Source organism: Carcharodon carcharias, chromosome 6 (assembly GCF_017639515.1).
Source record: "Carcharodon carcharias isolate sCarCar2 chromosome 6, sCarCar2.pri, whole genome shotgun sequence".
Lineage (NCBI taxonomy): Eukaryota > Metazoa > Chordata > Chondrichthyes > Lamniformes > Lamnidae > Carcharodon > Carcharodon carcharias.
In genome coordinates, this window is record NC_054472.1 from 170602085 (window position 1) to 170620699 (window position 18615).

The 18615-nt window shown below is 44.9% G+C and overlaps 1 protein-coding gene across 1 annotated transcript in view; it reads left to right on the forward strand.

Annotated features, from left to right (window-relative positions):
• The first annotated feature begins 315 nt into the window (after window positions 1-315).
• LOC121278853 (protein THEMIS3-like) overlaps window positions 316-18615 on the forward strand; it is an 82643-nt gene continuing 64343 nt past the window's right edge. The window contains exon 1 of the mRNA XM_041189311.1: window positions 316-484. Coding sequence (XP_041045245.1) covers window positions 373-484 — 112 coding nt within the window. The 5' untranslated portion in view covers window positions 316-372. The remainder of the gene's footprint in view (window positions 485-18615) is intronic.

Below are 18615 nucleotides of genomic sequence, written 5' to 3' on the forward strand. Positions count from 1 at the left end.
TTTAGCCAGTATTGTTTTACTTATGACCTGTGTATAAGAAACTGTAAATCATTAAGCACACAAGTAGCTCTTTGTAAATGTTCTCATTGTATCTAAGTTTACATGATCAAGATAACAATGCGCTGTATGGTCTGAATAAATAGTTGGAATCAACCCAAAATTCCATGCTTAAGACACATCCAAGCATGAAGGATGATTGCAAAGCAGTAGGCAATCATTAACTGCAATCGTTATGCCAATTACCAGTTTTTAAGAGTATCTTGATTTTGCTTGGAGGATCATGAACATAAGGCACCTTGCCACTTTGAGTGTATTCAGATTTTTTCTGGTTCTAATAGGGTGTTAGTTCAGTAAACGTGAGAAAGAAAGAATATGGATCCATACAGTGAACAGAAAGTACAAGTCTGGCGCTCCTTCATCCACTCTCTGAATCCGAACAACCTGAGCCGGACCGTGAAGGTGATCAGTGGAACTTACTTACAAGGTAAAACAAGTTACAAAACCTTTTCGAATATCCCGTACCATGTCTGTTTTTGCTATTGAGAAATGTAATGTCCACTTGTGATGGGCTCCGCTGCGGGAGATTCGGCAGCCCAGCCATAAGCCTGTGGACTTTCGGCGGGGCCGGAAAATCTCGCCCCATTTGATTTTAGCCATTTGGGACTATTAGGGTAATTGGACGTTTGCGATGGAAAATAGTAAGTATTATCAAGGTACACGGTTGTTTTCCAAAGGATTACTGATTCTTGTCAAGCAGTACTTACATCTAAAGATGTTAAAATACCACAAGGAGGTTTGGACTATCACAGCAGATCAAAACAGCAATGTTCCTAACAAGTACGCGGGATTACTGTAGCAAACCAGTTGGTAAGAAGGAAAGTAGGTTGCAATAAGTGTTAGTCATGCCAAAGCAGTCATGAAGTGTCAAAAAGAGACTCATTAGAATGTATGATTGCCAAATACTTCAAGCTAGTGTGAGGGGCTAAGGCCTCACCCTGTATATTTTATTTCATAAAATACATAGAGATATGCTCATTGCTAGCTCTAAAAATGTAGAACAGGACAAAGACCCAAGGATCTATGTCTGTCTGTGACCCTCAAATGAAAGGAGCTACCTGGCAGTATCGGTGAAACTCGCACATCATTATCTGTGAAGAGACTACAAGGCTAATTCAACTCTGCATGCCTATTTCATCGTGTGAAGTCAAAATCACTGGAAAAGTGAATTATTCAGCATCAGCTTTCAACCTGTCAACCTCCATGAAGGAATACCTTATTGAACTCTGATTCTAGACTCTGGAACATATGTGAATCAGTATTACTTATCTCTGTGTTTAGGCCACAGCAAGACCATTGTGTGCAATTCTAAAGTCCACATTATAGGAAGGATGTGATTGCACTAGAGAGAGTGCTGAGGAGATTTAGAGGATGTTGCCTGGGCTGGAGAGTTTTAGTTATAAGGAGAGATTAGATAGACTGGGGTTATTTTCCCTGGAGCAGAGGAGATTGAGAGGGGCCATGATTGAGGTGTATAAAACTGAGGGACATAGACAGGAAGGAACTTTTCCCCTTGGTGGAGGGATCAATAACTAGGGGGCATAGATTTAAGGTAAGGGGCAGGAAATTTAGAGGGATGTGAGGAAGAATTTTTTTCATCCAGAGGCTGGGAACTCAATGCCTGAAAGGGTGGTAGAGGCAGAAACCTTCATAACATTTAATAAGTAATTGGATGTGCACTTGTGATGCTATGGTATACAAGACTATGGGCCTTGTGCTAGAAAATGGGATTTGAATAGTTAGTTACTTATTGACTGGCGCAGACTTGATGGGCCGAAGGGCTTTTTTTTCTCTGCTGTAGACCTCTATGACTCTGTGTTCTCTGCAGGTTATTGCAGAAAATGAAAGCTTATGGCATAGGGTAATATATTGGAATGGATAGAAGATTGGTCAGCTAACAAGAAACAGAGGGTAGCATAAATGGGTCTTTTCCTGATTGGTGGGATGTAATGAGTGGTGTGTTACAGGGGTGAGTGCTGGGGCCTCAGCTTTTTACAATTTATATAAACGACTTGGATAAAGGGAAAGATGGTATTGTTGCTAAATTTACAGCACAAAGATAAGTAGGGAAGTAAGTTGTGAGGAGGATATAAGGAAGTTACAAAGAGACATAGGTTAAGTGAGTAGGCAAAGACCTGGCAAATGGAGTATAATGTGGGCAAATGTGAAATTGTCCATTTTGGCAGGAAGAATTTTAAAAAAGCATATTATTTAAATAGTGAGAGATTGCAGAGCTCTGAGATTCTGAGGGATCTGGGTGTCCTAGTGCATGAATCTCAAAAAAAGGCTAGCATGCAGGTACAGCGAGTAATTAGGAAAGCTAATAGAATATTATCATTTGTTGTGAGGGGAATTGAATACACAAGTAGGGAGGTTATGCTTCAGTTGTACAGGGCCCTAGTGAGACCACATCTGGAGTATTGTGTACAGTGTTGTTCACCTTGTTTAAAGAAAGTTGTAAAAGCATTGGAAGCAGGTTAGGGAAGCTTTACTAAGCTAATACCAGGAATGGGTGCGTTGTCTTATAAGGAAAGGTTGGACAGGTTACGCTTTATCCACGAGTTCAGAAGAGTAAGAGGCAATTTGATTGAAACCTTTAAGATCCTGAGGGGTCTTGACAGAGTGGATGTGGAGAGGATGTTCCTCGGGGGGCCAAGGTTTAAAAATACATTCATTTAAGACAGAGATGAGGAGAAATATTTTCTCTCAGAGGGTCGTGAGTCTTTGGAACTCTCTTCTCAAAAGGCAGTGGAAGTAGAATCTTTGAATATTTTTAAGACAGTGCTAGATAGATCCTTGATTAACAAGTGGGTGAAAGGTTATTGGGGGGTAGGTAGGAGGGTACAATCAGATCAACCATGATCTTATTGAATGACGGAGCAGGCTTGAAGGGCCGAGTGGCCTACTCCTGCCCTTAGTTCATACGGTCGTATGTTTTCAGTGACTTGAGCAGATAATCTAAGATGACATTGCAGCACATTACCCCTGAGACATTAAACTGGCTGCTCTTTAAGGTGGATGTAAAAGTTCTAATGGCAATATTCAAAGACGAACATGGATTTCTCTCTGGTCTCCTGGCCAATATTTATCTGTTGACCAATATGACTAGAACAGATTACCTGCTCACTATCTTACCTCTGTTAATGTGACCAAGCTGTGCACAACTTGGATTTAATTTATTCTTTCATGGAATATAAGCATCGTTGGCAAGGTCAGTGTTTGTTTGTTGGAACCTTCAAGAAGGTTCACCTTCTTGAACCACTACAGTCCATGTGGTATAGGTACACCCACAGTGCTGTTGGAGAGGGAGCTTCAGAATATTGACTGAGTGACAGCGAAGAAGTGGCGATATAGTTCCAATCTGGGATGGTGAGTGACTTGGAAGGGAACTTTCAGATGGTGGTGTTGCCCTGCATCTGCTGCACTTGTCCTTCTAGATGGTAGAGGTCATCACTTTGGAAGGCATTTTTGAAGGAGGCTTTGTGAGTTGCCGCAGTGCATCCTTTATCTGGTGTACACTGCTGCCACCATGTTTAAGGTGGTGGATGGGGTCCCAATCAAGCAGGTTCTTTGCTCTGGATGGTGTCAAGCTTCTTGAGTGTTCTTGGAGGCACACTCATTTGGGCTAGTGGAGAATATTCCATCATATTCCTGATTTGTGCATTATAGATGGTGGACAGGCTTTGCGGAGTCAGAAAGTGAGTTATTTACAATAGAATTTCCAGCCTCTGACCTCTTGTTTCTGGTCAATGGTAACCAGCAGGATGTTGATAGTGGGGGAATTCAGTGACGATCATGCCACTGAATGTCAAGGGGAGATGGTTAGGTTCTCTTTTGTTGGAGATGGTCATTGCCACTTGTATGGTGTGAATATTATTTGCCACTTATCAGCCCAAGATGGAAGTTATCCAGGTCTTGCTGCCTTTGGGTGTGGACTGCTTCAATATCTGAGGAATTGTGAATGATCCTGAACACTATGCAGCTGAAGATGGTAGGGCCTAGGATGCTATCCTGATGAACTCCTGCAGTGATGTCCTGGGACTGAGGTGATTTCCCTCCAACAACCACAACCATCTTCCTCTGTAATAGGTATGACTCCAACCAGTGGAGAGTTTTCCCCTGATTCCCATTGACTCCAGTATTGCTAGGGCTTCTTGATGCCGCACTCAGTCAAATGTTGCCTTGATGTCAAAGACAGTCACTCTTACCTCACCTCCTTGAGCGCAGCTCTTTTGTCCATGTTTGGACCAAGAAAGTGGTTGTGTCGAGTAAGGGCATGTTTAATGTTAAGATAGGAAATGGACTGCAGCATTTAGTTAGTGTCCATTTTTAAATAAAATGGAGTTCTAACGAGTTGAGTAAGATGGCTGACAAGGGTCAGGTGACTTTTGAAATTTCTGCACAAAGGATTAACTCATCTGAAAATGCCTCTAGAAAGTTCTGAAATGCAAATGGATTTCTCAGGTGGAAAGTGACCATCCTTACCAGCTCAATGGGAGAGATCTAACAAACAACGGCTGTTGGGTGTGTTGGAGCTGCAAGGATGGAATATCAAATAAGGTTTTCACGTGAGCTAATTGTAGCTGGTATATTGATGGGTCATCAATCATTCCCTCATTGTGTATCAATCACCTTGGCATCAACCCATTATGTGGAGAATAGCAGTTTATCATGTGACTGAAACTGTCTTCAGATAACAAATCTATTATTCCAAGAACTAGAGAGAAACCTAGATAGTCTGCAGAGAACATCATCAGAAGCCTAAGGCAGTTAAATTCATGACTTTTTAAAACTCTGAAGACTGTTACACCTAAAAGGTCTCCCAGCCTGATTCCTATTCCAAGCCCACCTGTAAAGAAACTTGATCTCTTGGTAAGAAGAAACAATAAGTGACTAACTTTGATCTTCTGAGCAGCCATCTTTTCAAGGGAATCCTATAATTAATATCTGATATATAACTACAGGTCATGAAACCACCTAAACTATCCTTTTGGAATGTAAATGCCATCTTCACCAGCCTGCAACAACTGTTTTTCAAATGGCAAGCCAAACATATTAATGATTAACTATTCCTTCATTTACAACTTTTAAAAGTGCATTATTCTCTTGGACTGTATCTTTCTCATGTGCACGGCTGCATGAGTGACGTAGCAAACTCTCAAGGCGAATACATGGGTAAATAATCCTCTTAAATTAAACCCACGAAAGGTTTCTGCTGTTATTTAAATTGTCTGCACACGTTCAGGGGAGATAAGAAACATATACACCTTCCTTTCCAAAAACACACTGATTATGAACAGTAAGCGAAACAAGGGTTTCAGTTTTCTCCCAAACTGTTCATAACACTGTTATGAGGTTTGGAGCTGAGAGGCCATTGTGGAACGCAAACTGAACATCGGTGAAAAGGTTATTACTGAGTAGGTGCCACTTGATAACACTGTTAACAATACCTTCCATCAGATTGCTGATGTTTGAGACTAGATTGATGGGGCAGAAATTGTTCAGATTTCATTTGTACTGCTTTTTATGAATAGGACGTAACATGTGCAATGTTCCAGCATTCGCAGTGCTGTTCTAAAAGAGAATTCCAGGATTTTGACCCAGCGACAGTGAAGGAACGGTGATATATTTCTAAGTCAGGATGGTGTGTGTGGTTTGGAGAGGAACTTGCAGCTGGTGGTGTTCCTATGCATCTGCTGCCCTTGTCCTTCTAGGTGGTAGAGATCACAAAGATATACCAACTGCTGCATTCATTCTATGTTAATATCTTAGCAGCAGGAGGATTCTTGATCTGTTATTGGCTAACGCACAATATTCTCTGGCTACTCTGTACAACCTGCTGTGGAGGAGTTCAGCAAAACCATCTACTTCCACCCCTGTAGTGCCACCTGACTCCACCACTGCCTCACCTCATCTGCTGCTGAAACCCTCATCCACGTCTTTGCTACATAAGCTCATCGAAACTCTACTGCCCATACCTTTAAATTGCACCAAGTCAGATTCACTCGACTCCAGTGTTTGCTGGCCTGTTTGACTTCCAGCACTGCAATAGCTCAATTTTAAAATTCTCACCCTTCTTTTCAAATCCTTCCCTGGCTTCAGCCCTCCTTATGTCTAACCTCTTCCAGCCCTACAACCCTTGGAAATCTCTGCCATTGATAACCATATCTTCAACTACCAAGACCCCAAGTTCTGAAATTTTCTCCCTAAACCTCTTCACTTCTCTACTTCTCTCTCTTCCTTTAAGATATTCCTTAAAGCCTATGTCTTTGACCATGCATTTGGTCACTTGCCCTGATGGCTTGGTGTCAAATTGTGTTGGATGACGCTCCTGTGAAGTGCCTCGATATTTTACTACATTAGCGGCACTATAGTTGTCAATGGCACTAAGTTGTTACATCTTTAATTACAAATGAGTTTACAATATATACACAGAATGACCTGTTTATCACCTCAGCAGTTCTGGAGGAATTTGTAAATCAATTACATAGTGACCTGACCTTAAGCACACAATAGTTCGCTCCAAAACATAAACTTTGCTTATTTATCCTGACATTTTGCTGCTGTGCCTAGTCATCTGCATATCTCAGCTTGACCCCGAGGTCAAGCTATCGGTTTATTAGTTTAATTCCTAGACCATTCGGCAACTTATTTATCCTGACCCCAAAGGCCACATTCCTTCAGCTTTATCATGGACTAACCCAAAAGGCCAGTCTGGCTAAAAGGTCATATTAATTCTAGTCTTTTTTTTTAACTACAAGCACTTTATAAAACATGACCACAACTTGGACAAGCCTGGCTAATCCTATGATACATCCTGATATGCCACTTCATTGACAATGATGAGGTCAAGTAGGTTTTTCTCCCTCTTGTTAGTTTCCTAACCATGCACCTTCTTCAGGCCCAGTCTTCCAGATAAGTCCTTTAGGAGCCGGCCAGCTCAGTCAGTAGTGATGCTACTGAGCCACTCTTGTGATGGACCATTGAAGTCCACCACCCACAGTGCATTCTGTGCCCTTGCCACCCTCAGTGCTTCTTCCAAGTAGTTTTCAACATGGAGGAGCACTGATTCATCAGGTGAAGGAGGCTGGTAGGTGGTATTGTGCAGGTTTCCTTGCCCACATTTGACCTGGTGGCATGAGACTTTCTGATTCTTTCATGGGATGTTGGCATTGCTGGCAAGGTCTGCATTTGTTGCCTATCCCTATTGCCCTTAAGCTGGTGAGCCACTGCAGTCCATCTGGTGCAGGGTACATTTACAGTGCTGTTCCAAAAGGGAGTTCCAGGATTCTAACGTAGTGACAGTGAAGGAACAGTGGTACAATTCCAAGTCAGGATAGTGTTTGGCTTGAAGGGGAACTTGCAGCTGGTGGTGTTCCCATGCATCTGCTCTGCTGCCCTTGTCCTTCTAGGTGGTAGAAATCACCAAAGATATACTGAACACCCCATTCTTTCAATGTTAATATCTGAGCAGCAGGGGATCCTTGGTCTGTTATTAGCTAAAGCACAGTGTTCTCTCTGGGTACTTAGTACAACCTGCGGGTGGAGGAATCCCGGTCATCAAAACCACCTACATCCACCCCTGTAGCACCATCTGACTCCATCATCGCCTCCCCTCATCTGCTGCTGAAACCCTCATCCACATCTTTGCTACATAAGCTCATCGAAACCCTACTGTCCATACCTTAAATTTCACCAAGTCCGATTCACCCAACTCCAGTGTTTGCTGGCCTGTTCGACTTCCAGCCCAGCAACAGCTCAATTTTAAAATTCTCACCCTTCTTTTCAAATCCTTCCCTGGCTTCACCCCTCTTTATTTCTAACCTCCTCCAGCCCTACAACCCTCAGAAATCTCTGCATCTCTTGTGTATCTTTTTATTTAATTAATTCACAGGATGTGGGCTTCACTGGCTGGGCCAGCATTTATTACCCATCCCCAGTTGCCCTTGAGAAGGGGTGGTGAGCTGCCTTCTTGAACCGCTGCAGTCCATGTGGTGTAGATACACCCACAGTGCTGTTATGGAGAGAATTCCAGGATTTTGACCCAGTGACAGTGTAGGTGAGCTGAGATGACTGACCTCCAACAAGCACAGCTATCTTCCTTTGTGCTAGGTATAACTCTAGCCAGTGGAGAGTTTTCCCCCTGATTCCCATTGACTCTAGTTTTGCTAGGGCTCCTTGATGCCACACTCGGTCAAATGCAGCCTTGATGACAAGGGCAGTCACTCTCATCTCACCTCTTTTGTCCATATTTGAACCATGGCTGTAATGAGGGCAGGAGCTGAGTGGCCCTGGTGGAACCCAAACTGGGCATCAGTGATCAGGTTATTGCTAAGCAAGTGCCACTTGATAGCACTGTTGATGATCCTTTCCATTACTATCTCCTATGATGGAGAGTAGACTGATGGGGCAGTAATTGGCTGGGTTGGATTTGTCCTTTTTTGTATACAGGACATATGTAGCAATTTTCCACATAGCTGGGTAGATGCCAGTGTTGTAGCTGTACTGGAACAGCTTGACTAGGGGCACAGCAAGTTCTGGAGCACAAGTCTTCAGTACTAATGTTGGAATGTTGTCAGGGCCCATACCCTTTGCAGTGTCCAGTACCTTCAGCCGTTTCTTGATATCACGTGGAGTGAATCAAATTGACTGAATACTGCCGGGGACCTCCGGAGGAGTTCAAGATGGATCATCCACTTGGCACTTCTGGCTGAAGATTGTAGCAAATGCTTCAGTCTTATCTTTTGCACTGATGTGCTGGGCTCTTCCATCATTGAGGATGGGATATTTGTGGATCCTCCTCCTCCAGTGAGTTGTTTAATTGTCCACCATCATTTACGACTAGATGTGGAAGGACTTCTTTAGAGCTTAGATTTTAGGTTGCTTAGCCCTATCTATCAATTGCTGCTTATAGCTTTACCAGGTTGATACCTTATTTTTAGGTATGCCTGGTGCTGCTCCCGGCATGCCCTTCTGCACTCTTCATTGAGCCAGGGTTGATCCCCTTGCTTGATGGTAATGGTAGAGTCGGGTATATGCTGGGTCATGAGATTACAGATTGTGTTCAAATTCAATTCTGCTGCTGCTGATCGCCCATAGCACCTCATGGACGCCCAGTCTTGAGTTTCTAGATCTGTTCAAAATCTATCCCATTTAGCACAGTGGTACTGCCATTCAACATAGTGGAGGGTATCCTCAATGTGAAGGCAGGACTTTGTCTCCACAATGACTGCAGTACGTCAATACTGTCATGGACAGATGTATCTGTAGCAGGCAGGTTGGTAAGGATGAGGTTATGTATGTTTTTCCCTCTCCGCCTGCCACAGACCCAGCCTAGCAGCTATGTCATTTAGGGCTCAGTCTGTAGTGGTGCTACTGAGCCACTCTTGGTGATGGATATTGAAGTCTCCCACCCAGAGTACATTCTGCACCCTTGCCACCTCAGTGCTTCCTCCAAATGGCGTTCAACATGGAGCACAGATTCATCAGCTGAGGGAGGGTGGTATGTGATAATCAGCAGGAGGTTCCCATGCCCATGTTTGACCTGCTGCCATGAGACTTCATGGGGTCCGGATTCAATGTTGAGGACTCCCAGGGCAACTCCCTGCTGATTGTACACCTCTGCTGGTGGGACAGGACATACCCAGGGATTGTGCTGGTGGTGACATTATCTGAAAGGTATGATTCTGTGAGTATGACTGTCAGGCTGTTGCTTAACTCATCTGTGAGACAGCTCTCCCAATTTCGGCACTAGCTTCAAGATGTTAGCAAGGGGGACTTTGCAGGGTCAAGGGGGCTGAGATTGCTCTTGTCATTTCCTGTGCCTAGGTTGATTACCAGATGGTACATCCAGTTTTATTCTTTTTTTTGTGGCTTTGTTACAATTGGGTGGCTTGCTAGGCCATTCCAGAGTCGGCCGCGTTCGAGAGTCACATGTAGGCCAGACCAGGTAAAGACAACAGATTTCCTCCCGTAAAGGGGCATTAGTGAACCAGATGGATTTTTATAACAATGGTTCCATGGTCACCATTAGACTTGTGATTCCAGATTTTTAGTGAATTCAAATGCCATGGCAGGATTCAAACCCAGGTCCCCAGAGCATTACCCTGAGTCTCTGGATTACTAGTCCAATGACAATAGTACTATGCCATCACCTCCCCTCACCTCACTCTGTCACTGGTGACTGTGTGTTCAGCTATCAATGCACCAAGTTCTGAAATTTCCCCGCTAAACCTCTTCGCTTCTCTACCTCTTTCTTTCTTTCATCCTTTAAAATACTCCTTTAAAACCTGTCTCTTTGACCATGCCTTTGGTCACCTGTCCTGATAGCTCATTATGTAACTTGGTGTCAAATTGTGTTTGATAATGCTCCTGTGAGGCAGTGGCATAGTGGTATTGTCACTGGACTAGTATTCTAGCTACCCAGGGTCATGCTCTGGGGACCTGGGTTTGAATCCCACCACAGCAGATGGTAAAATTTCAATTCAACATAACAGTCTGGAATTCAAAGTCTGATGATAACTGTGAAACCATCGCTAATTGTAAAAACTCATCTGGTTCACTAATGTCCTTTTTTAAGGGAAGGAAATCTGCCGTCCTTACCTGGTCTGGCCTACATGAGACTCCAGACCCACAGCAATGTGATTGAAATAAATGGCCTCTGAACAAAGGCAATTAGGGATGGGTAATAAATGCTGGCCTAGCCAGCGATGCCCACATCCCATGAACGATTAAAAAAGGGGGAAAAAAAATTAGTGGGTAGTAGTAGTACTGGTAGTGGTGGTAATAGTAGTAGTAATGATGTATGCTGGCTCTTTGTACTGTCACCATTGACAAAACCCAAGCTGGTGTTTAATCTGTTAATACTAAAAATGGACCACGACATTGACCTCATACAAAATGTTACCCAACTGAGCTGTGCACAGTTAGAACAACTGATTGTCTTCACCTTCAACCTATTGACTACAATGCTACTGTATCACTATGCTTAAACACCTTCATGGACTAATTGGACCAAATGTCGTCTGCTCCAGTGCTGCACAATATATGTAATCTATGTTGCCATTCAGAATTGCCTTGAGCATCCAAAAATCATGCAGAAACATTGCAGCAAGTAGCTGTAGTGGAGTTTGTCTCCTTTGCTGTACCACCCTATGAAGAATCCTCCAGATGGCAGATTCTAACACAGCCTGCAGCTAATTATTTAATAGGTACTTTATTTTGGAACACGATTGTGACAAAATATAATTTCAACAACTGTGCTTGTTTAATTATTCACACACTATCAGCCATATTAATAAAGTAGTATGGTGGCATTGCAAATATTTCACAAGAGAAACTGTGTATTTATTATTCTTTTCCTATTTATTTACTATTGGTCAACGAGCTTGTAATGATAGGATCTGCACTAATGCATTTTACATGGAGCTAGGCTTTTGACAAAAGCTGATAGAGCTATGAAAGCAGCCAGGTAGCATAAGAGAATCACCAAAGCAAAGGAGGGAGAAAAATAATCTGATCATATTCTATAAAATAAGGAGTGGACTGGTGGGAATTGACAGAAACCTGGTGCCCTTCGGCAATGATAAAGCATGAGGTAGCCACATCCGCACAAACTACAAAGACCGTTTGTTTCCAGGACAATATATCAACAATCTTTCTTCCCAAGGACAATCCCACAATGGAACAAGCTGCTAAAGAAAATAGTCAGAGCCCCATCACTTGAAATCTTCAAAACTTACCTTTAGATTATTTCCATTTAAGTTTTCATTATCAGGGTGCCCATCTCAGCAGGCCATGCCTCGTTTAGCTAGCATTACCCATATAAATGTTGGAGGAATATGGACGTTAGCCTGTGATGCCGATACAACGAAAGCAGAAGTAGTGCTGCCAAAAAAATAGAAAAGACAGGATACTACAGAGAGAGGAGAGTCTTCCCTGGATTATTGGGCAGAATTGATTGGAGCTATTGACTTTAAGGGCGGAATTGTCCCAGATTTGCACTAAGTGCCGTAGCAGGTGTGAAAAAGGACGTCCTACCCGCCGGTCACAATGGTGGGTTTTTGCACCATATCGACCCCTTCCCGCTGTGTCCAGCCTCATTAAAAATGCATTCACGGGAAACACGCCAGATTACTGGCAGGCGGGTTCATGCTTGCCCACCATACTGTGACCTCAGCGCTGCCTCACTCCGGGCGCCACATTTAAAGTGCACCAGAGCGCAGCCTGCTTCATGTCAATAGGCCAGGACTGCTCCAGGCCACAGATGCCTCCAAAATCCAGGGAAACGGCAACCCTCAAATTTAGTGACACCTTCTGCCATGATGTCTTCTACTCCTTCTCTAGCCACTTGAGGTCCACCAGAGACCCCAATCCAGCCTGGGAGGCAATGGCAGTGGCAGTCAGTGCCATCAGAGCATCGAGGAAATCAGCCATCCAGTGCAGGAAGAGAATGAATGCTCTCATCTGTTCTGCCAGGGTAAGTTAACCAACTCATCACTCTCAACACACTCCTAAACCTATCTGACATTCATAACAATCTCACATCTCAAGGGACAACACCCCAGAATCACAGAATTGTTACGGTGTAGGAGGCCATTTGGCCCATCGTGTCTGACCGGCTCTCAAGCATTTTAACTTAGTGCCAATCTCCTGCCTTTTCCCCTTAACCCTACACATTGTAACTCTCTCTCACACCACATCAGGCTCATATCATCTGTAGCCAGTGCCCTCACCCAGTCCATGGCTCCATTCACCAGACAAATATTCCACGCAGTGCCATGCATCCTGCCCACACCCCCTCCATCTGTTTTCATGCAGGAGAACTTGGCTCACAACAGCAGGGAGACAACCCAGTCTGGGGGGTGGGGAGTGGTCCACATTAGGCCCCTCACTCAGTTTGAGGCATGTGCCAACGCACTGACTGGTGAGGACATGGACCGTGCCTGTGGTGACGGTGAGGTCGGCGACGAACACCCACGTGAGGAGCCTGCACCACATCATCCCTCTCTCAATGCAACTGTGAGTGCTCTCTCTCCTGCTTTTGGCTCTGCTGACACACTAATTATCTCTACTTTGGTTCACAGGGAGCTCTGCCAAGCGACTAACGTCCTCATTTAGCCAGTCTCTCGGCTCCATCCACATCCTCACCTCCAGCCAAGAGGACACCTCCATTGGAGAGCTGGAAATAAGCAGCCTGGACGACCCATCACAGCGCTTACCCACACCCTCCATCAGTGCAGAGACACGCACCTTGGTGGGACCTAGATCTAGAGCAGGCTTGGGTCAAAATCTGTGGTCACCGCACAGCCACGTGTCTACAGCAGGAGACAGTTTCAGCTGAGCTCCCTGGCACTCCGAGGACTGCTGGGGAAGAGTCATTTGTGAGGTCGGAAGCAGATGAGCCTCTGGATTCAGCCTTCCAACTCATCATGGAGAGTCAGCAGAAGGCAGGGGACATCACTCAACAGAGTGGCACATGAGTCGGAGGAGTGCCTGCTCTCTGATGAAGAGTTGCCTATGCATGTGTGTATGGAGGTCTCCACGGGAAGGATGGTGGATGCCATGGAATCCTGGTCCAGCAGATTGCGGAGATGTGTACAGACCAGCACTCCATCGTGGTGCCACTGCAGGAATGCACCCATGGCTAATGCAAGGGGGATGTGGGACACCTCAAAGTCCCTCGAGGGGCTCCTTCCCCTCAAGGAGTCAAGCAGGCGTTCTTGGGCACTGAAGGGAGCAAGAGCGGCAGCTGGACACCCCTGGGTCATCCACTCAGGAATCTGAGGCTATCTGCTTCCTCCAAGTCCTCTTGCTGTGACCGCCTCATACTTGTTCTCTGTCACCACAGAGGCTTTGGCTGTCCTCCTGTGGGCCAGCTGCTCCAAGAGCCCCTCAAGGCGTCAGCTCTCGAGAGGGGACACGCTGGGGGCAACAGGGCCAACCATTGCACAGGCTTTCTGCACACCCCTGCTGTGGATGTCAGGGCAGCACCTAGAAGAAGTGGTAGGCTTATAAAAGTTAAGAAATTCTGATTACAAGTGGTTGAACAGGTGAACACATTTTGTCACTTTACAATCTGAAAATATATTCACTTTCACTGAATAATATGTAATTTTGTCTTTCAGCTTCATTGACAGGCTTTGTGTGTCCTCTCCTGCATTCCAACCCACTTTTTAAAAAATTCATTTAAAGGGTGTGGCCTTCGCTGGCTGGGACAGCATTTATTGCCCATCCCTAGTTGTCCTGGAGAAGGTAGTGGTGGTGGTGGGCTGCCTTCTTGAACCGCTGTAGTCCACGTGGTGTAGGTACACCCACAGTGCTGTTAGGAAGGGAGTTCCATGATTTTGACCCAGCGACAGTGAAGGAACGGTGATATATTTCCAAGTCAGGATGGTGAGTGTCTTGGAAGGGAACTTCCAGGTGGTGGTGTTCCCATATATCAGCTGCCCTTATCCTTCTAGGTGGCAGTGGTTGTGGGTTTGGAAGCTGCTGTCTAAAGTGCCTTGGTGAATTTCTGCGCTGGATTTCAGCTGCACACAGCCGGAGCCTGAGTGATTCTGGAGGGAGAAGTGTGTGTATGACAGGGCCTGCCAGAGCCTCGTGCAAGCACTCTCCCACACACACGGAGCCTTCATCCATCACACTCATCTCACTGTCCTGAGCATTTTCAATGCTGCCTGCTGGGGTCTCTTTCAGTTGCCCATCTGAGCCGACCTGCATCTCCGCCCACCCACTCATCACACTCCCATGCAGCACCTGCACCTGTCCAACGAGAGGCTCTGCTCACTTTCAATTTGACAAACATGGTTGTGGTAAAGGTTTTTATTTATTTATTTATTTATTTATTTTGGATTAATTCTCCTGTCCTTTCCTCTCCCCATGTCCTTTCTTCCCCATCACTGTTTTCTCCCCTTTGCATCACCTTCCACCTCTCCAATGTCACCTCCTGATCCAAACCTTTCTGATTTCCAGGATGTTCAGGCGAATGCGCACATTCCTACCTCATGGAGAACTCCACCCCCATTCACATTGACTTCCCGAACTCCTCCTTACCACCCCGAGGATCCATGTTGCCTCCGTGTCTCCACCAACCGTCTTCACTGCCCCTTTTTTTACTATTACTGACACACCCTCACCCTCCCGACACTATCGGCTCCCATTGCCGCCTTTCTCACACTTGCCATTGACTCCACAAACCCCTCTTGCACATTCACCTGGACATCTGCCTCCTTACTCCCCTCCTTCCCCTCTCCAAACTCCGCCTCTTACGCCTGCCTCCCCACTTGCAGCATCCTTCCCCCTCCCCCGTTACACACTCCCTCCTCCCCAACACCTTCTGCTTTCCGAACGCCCTCCTCCCTGAGACACTCTTCCCCTCTCCGAACTCCCCCTCCGCTCGGACATATTCTCTCCGCACCCCTCCCCCCCGCCCCACTCCAAACTCTCTTCTCCACCCAGACACCTTCTGCCCCTCTGAACTCCCTCCTTCCCCAACTTGCACACCTTCCCCCTTTACACCATTCTCCCCATTACAGCCACCTCTGCTGTAGCCCCTCCTTCCCCATTACACCCACCTCCCCACATGTAGCATTCTCCCCCGTTACAACCTCCACCCCCCCCAAAACCTTCATTTCCCTGCCCCCCCCCAACCTCACTGCCCCTGACATCAGTGTCTCTCCACGCCACCCCCCCCACCCCGCCCCCCTTCCCACTCTCATCCCCACCTGACACCTTTGTTCCTGTCCACCTCCCAAACTCATTCCACCCCCAGTACACCATTCTCTCCCACTCAGACCGAGACCAACCTCTCCACCAAAGCCCTCCCCCCTACACCTCATCGATTATCCATAGCAGCCCATGGCCAAGACTCTGATGTTCCGAAGCAGACCCATCGCACCATCTTCCATTATTACTGTTGATGCTATCTCATGGTGAAGCCCATGATGTTCACCTGAAGCAACAAGGGAGACCTCCCACCTTCTGAGAGCTTCTTTGTGGTGGAGCCGTGTCCAAGAGGATCCACCCAGCATATGATGCACATGTTCCCTCATGGGTCTGGTAGCTGTAGAGCTCCGGCATCATCATCTCCTGGGATGTCTGCGATCTGAGCAAGATCCTAAAGCTAAGTCCCGATTTCTGCATGTCATACTTGTCCAGACTGGGCAGACTTGTTTTCCCACTGGCGTAACGGTAAATTGGGTGTGGGGGGGGTCGGGGTGGGGGGTGGTGGGTGTGATTCCAACCGGGCCTTATTCTGCGTCCCATTAGTGAGATGCAATTCGTGTTCATGCCAGCCTCCAGCGGGTTTTGCGTTCCACCACGGCGGACACTTGCTGTGATTTCACACCGGTGTGAAACTAATTTCTGCCTCTCACACTGAATCTCTCTGCAACATCTCCCTACCGTCATGATGCCTGCTGCCAATGGGCCCAACATGATTCTGCCCTAAGTTAGAGGTCAATAGACTAAAGTTGGATAGTGATATTTTCGTTGTTTTTATATAATTATATCAAGTTAATTTTTACTTATTGAAATAATTGTGTCTCTGTACTGTGGAACAAAGCAAATTAATGATTCAAACTGCACACCACCTCATCTCGTATTAATTAAGACCACATTGAAAAAATACATATGTAAAAAATGTGAACTTCGTCCAGGTCACAAAGGAATGCTGCTGTTTTTCATGGATTACACTATCATACAAGTAGAATTAAGACAGTGTGAGTTAATTCCCATAAATTGAGACACTCAGAATCCCTCATTTGTACCAGAGCAGCACTGGTACATAAGGGGCATCTATTTGTCCCTGGTGTTTATTGTTGCTATGGTTTACAGGGACCAGCTGAAAATTTAAACATCAGCGTGATCAATTACAAGGTCATTTTTGAGCATTTGCTTTTTAAATGCATTTTCAGTGGCTCCTACCATATACCTTCAAGGCACACCCCAAGCAAACTCCACATCCACCCCAAACCCTCCAAAACAGACTCACCTACTAAAATTAAATACATGACCATAAACAAAATGAGCCAGAGTTAGAGAATATTTATTTGACCTATTGACTGAGTGAAAGCTCACAACTCTAGGGTCTATATTATGTGATAAAGTATTAAGGAATTAGAAAAGCATGAGTTACGTAAAGCAACTGTTTTCATATTTACTGTGTATATATAAATGGTCTGGGGTTTAGAGTGGAAATGGTAGCTTAGGACATAAAGCCCCATAAGTCACAGGGAGCAAAATTGGTTAATATCATGAAATAGGTCCCTGACAAACAAGCAGCCCATTTTTCACTGCTCCCAATTTGATTTTCCAATCTGCCAATTCACTACAAGCAAGACTGCCGCTACTGGTGAAAACAGATTCCACTGCAACCATACCAGGAAGCCAAAGAGTGAGATAAATATATGCTGAGTTGATGATGTGAATAGTATTGTGAAGTGTAATGGCTATGGAAATAATCTAAAGGGCAGAGTGTGGTATTGTACCAGTAGTGGTATTACAAATGCGAACAGAAAATCTGAATAAAGAACTTCCATTTACCTAGAACATTCTCACATCCTCCATGTCCTAAAGCATTTAAGAGCCAGTGAAGTTTGAAATGCATCTCATAAAATAGCTGTATATATTGGGAAGCGTTAGCTGTATAGATTGGGAAGCGTTATCACTCAAAGTAGAAATACGCAGATATGAAGTGACTATTCTGCATTTTTCCTGATCCTATCAATCTCAAAATTCCTAATCTTCCAAATAGAACAACTTCACGCTAAATTTAGTCACACCATCTTGAAGTCACTGCAACTCAGATATTAGTGAATGATCTGAATACTCACATCAAGGTGCTCAGTACAAATGATTCAAGCTTTTGCTGACTATAGGCCAGATTTTACTGCCGCTGTGCTGAGCAAACCTGCAGCAGGCAGCTGAAAATGGAGGAGAGGGGGAATGTAAATTCAAATTTCCCACCTGATTCCTGCCAGTTGTCACGTCAAAATATGATGGGTCACAACCTAACACCACATTTAAATGCCTACCTCAATTTTGAGTTTCCCTGAGTTTGAGGTCTTCAGCAAGATGAGTGAGTTCCTGAAGCCTGTGTGAAACATGTCAGGTCAGTCAGTGCATGAACCTTGGGGGAAGCCTGTTATGGATTTGGGAACCCCTTGACAGGTAAGTTTAAAAGGTCTTGCAAATGTCACATGTCATAATTAGATGTTGTATGATAAGCTAATTATGCTTTTAATGCAATTAATGTGATTGCTCATAGTGCTCTGAACTCTAGAGATAAATGGCCATTAAATTGACCAGTAATGTGAAAATGTTCAGATGCATTAGAGTACTTTCTTCAGGGGATAAAGTGCTCTTCTGAATTCAACAGTATTGAGAATTAGATAGGTTTTTGAATGGCAGTTTGTTTATTTTGCATATTTGTGAGCACTTAAAAGGAACAAGTTATTTCAGGGGAGTTTGAATGGCTCTGTGTTTGACAGTTTTATGAGCTTCTAAGTGGATGCATGGGGCATGCAAGGTATGAAAGTGCATGGTGGATGGAGGATG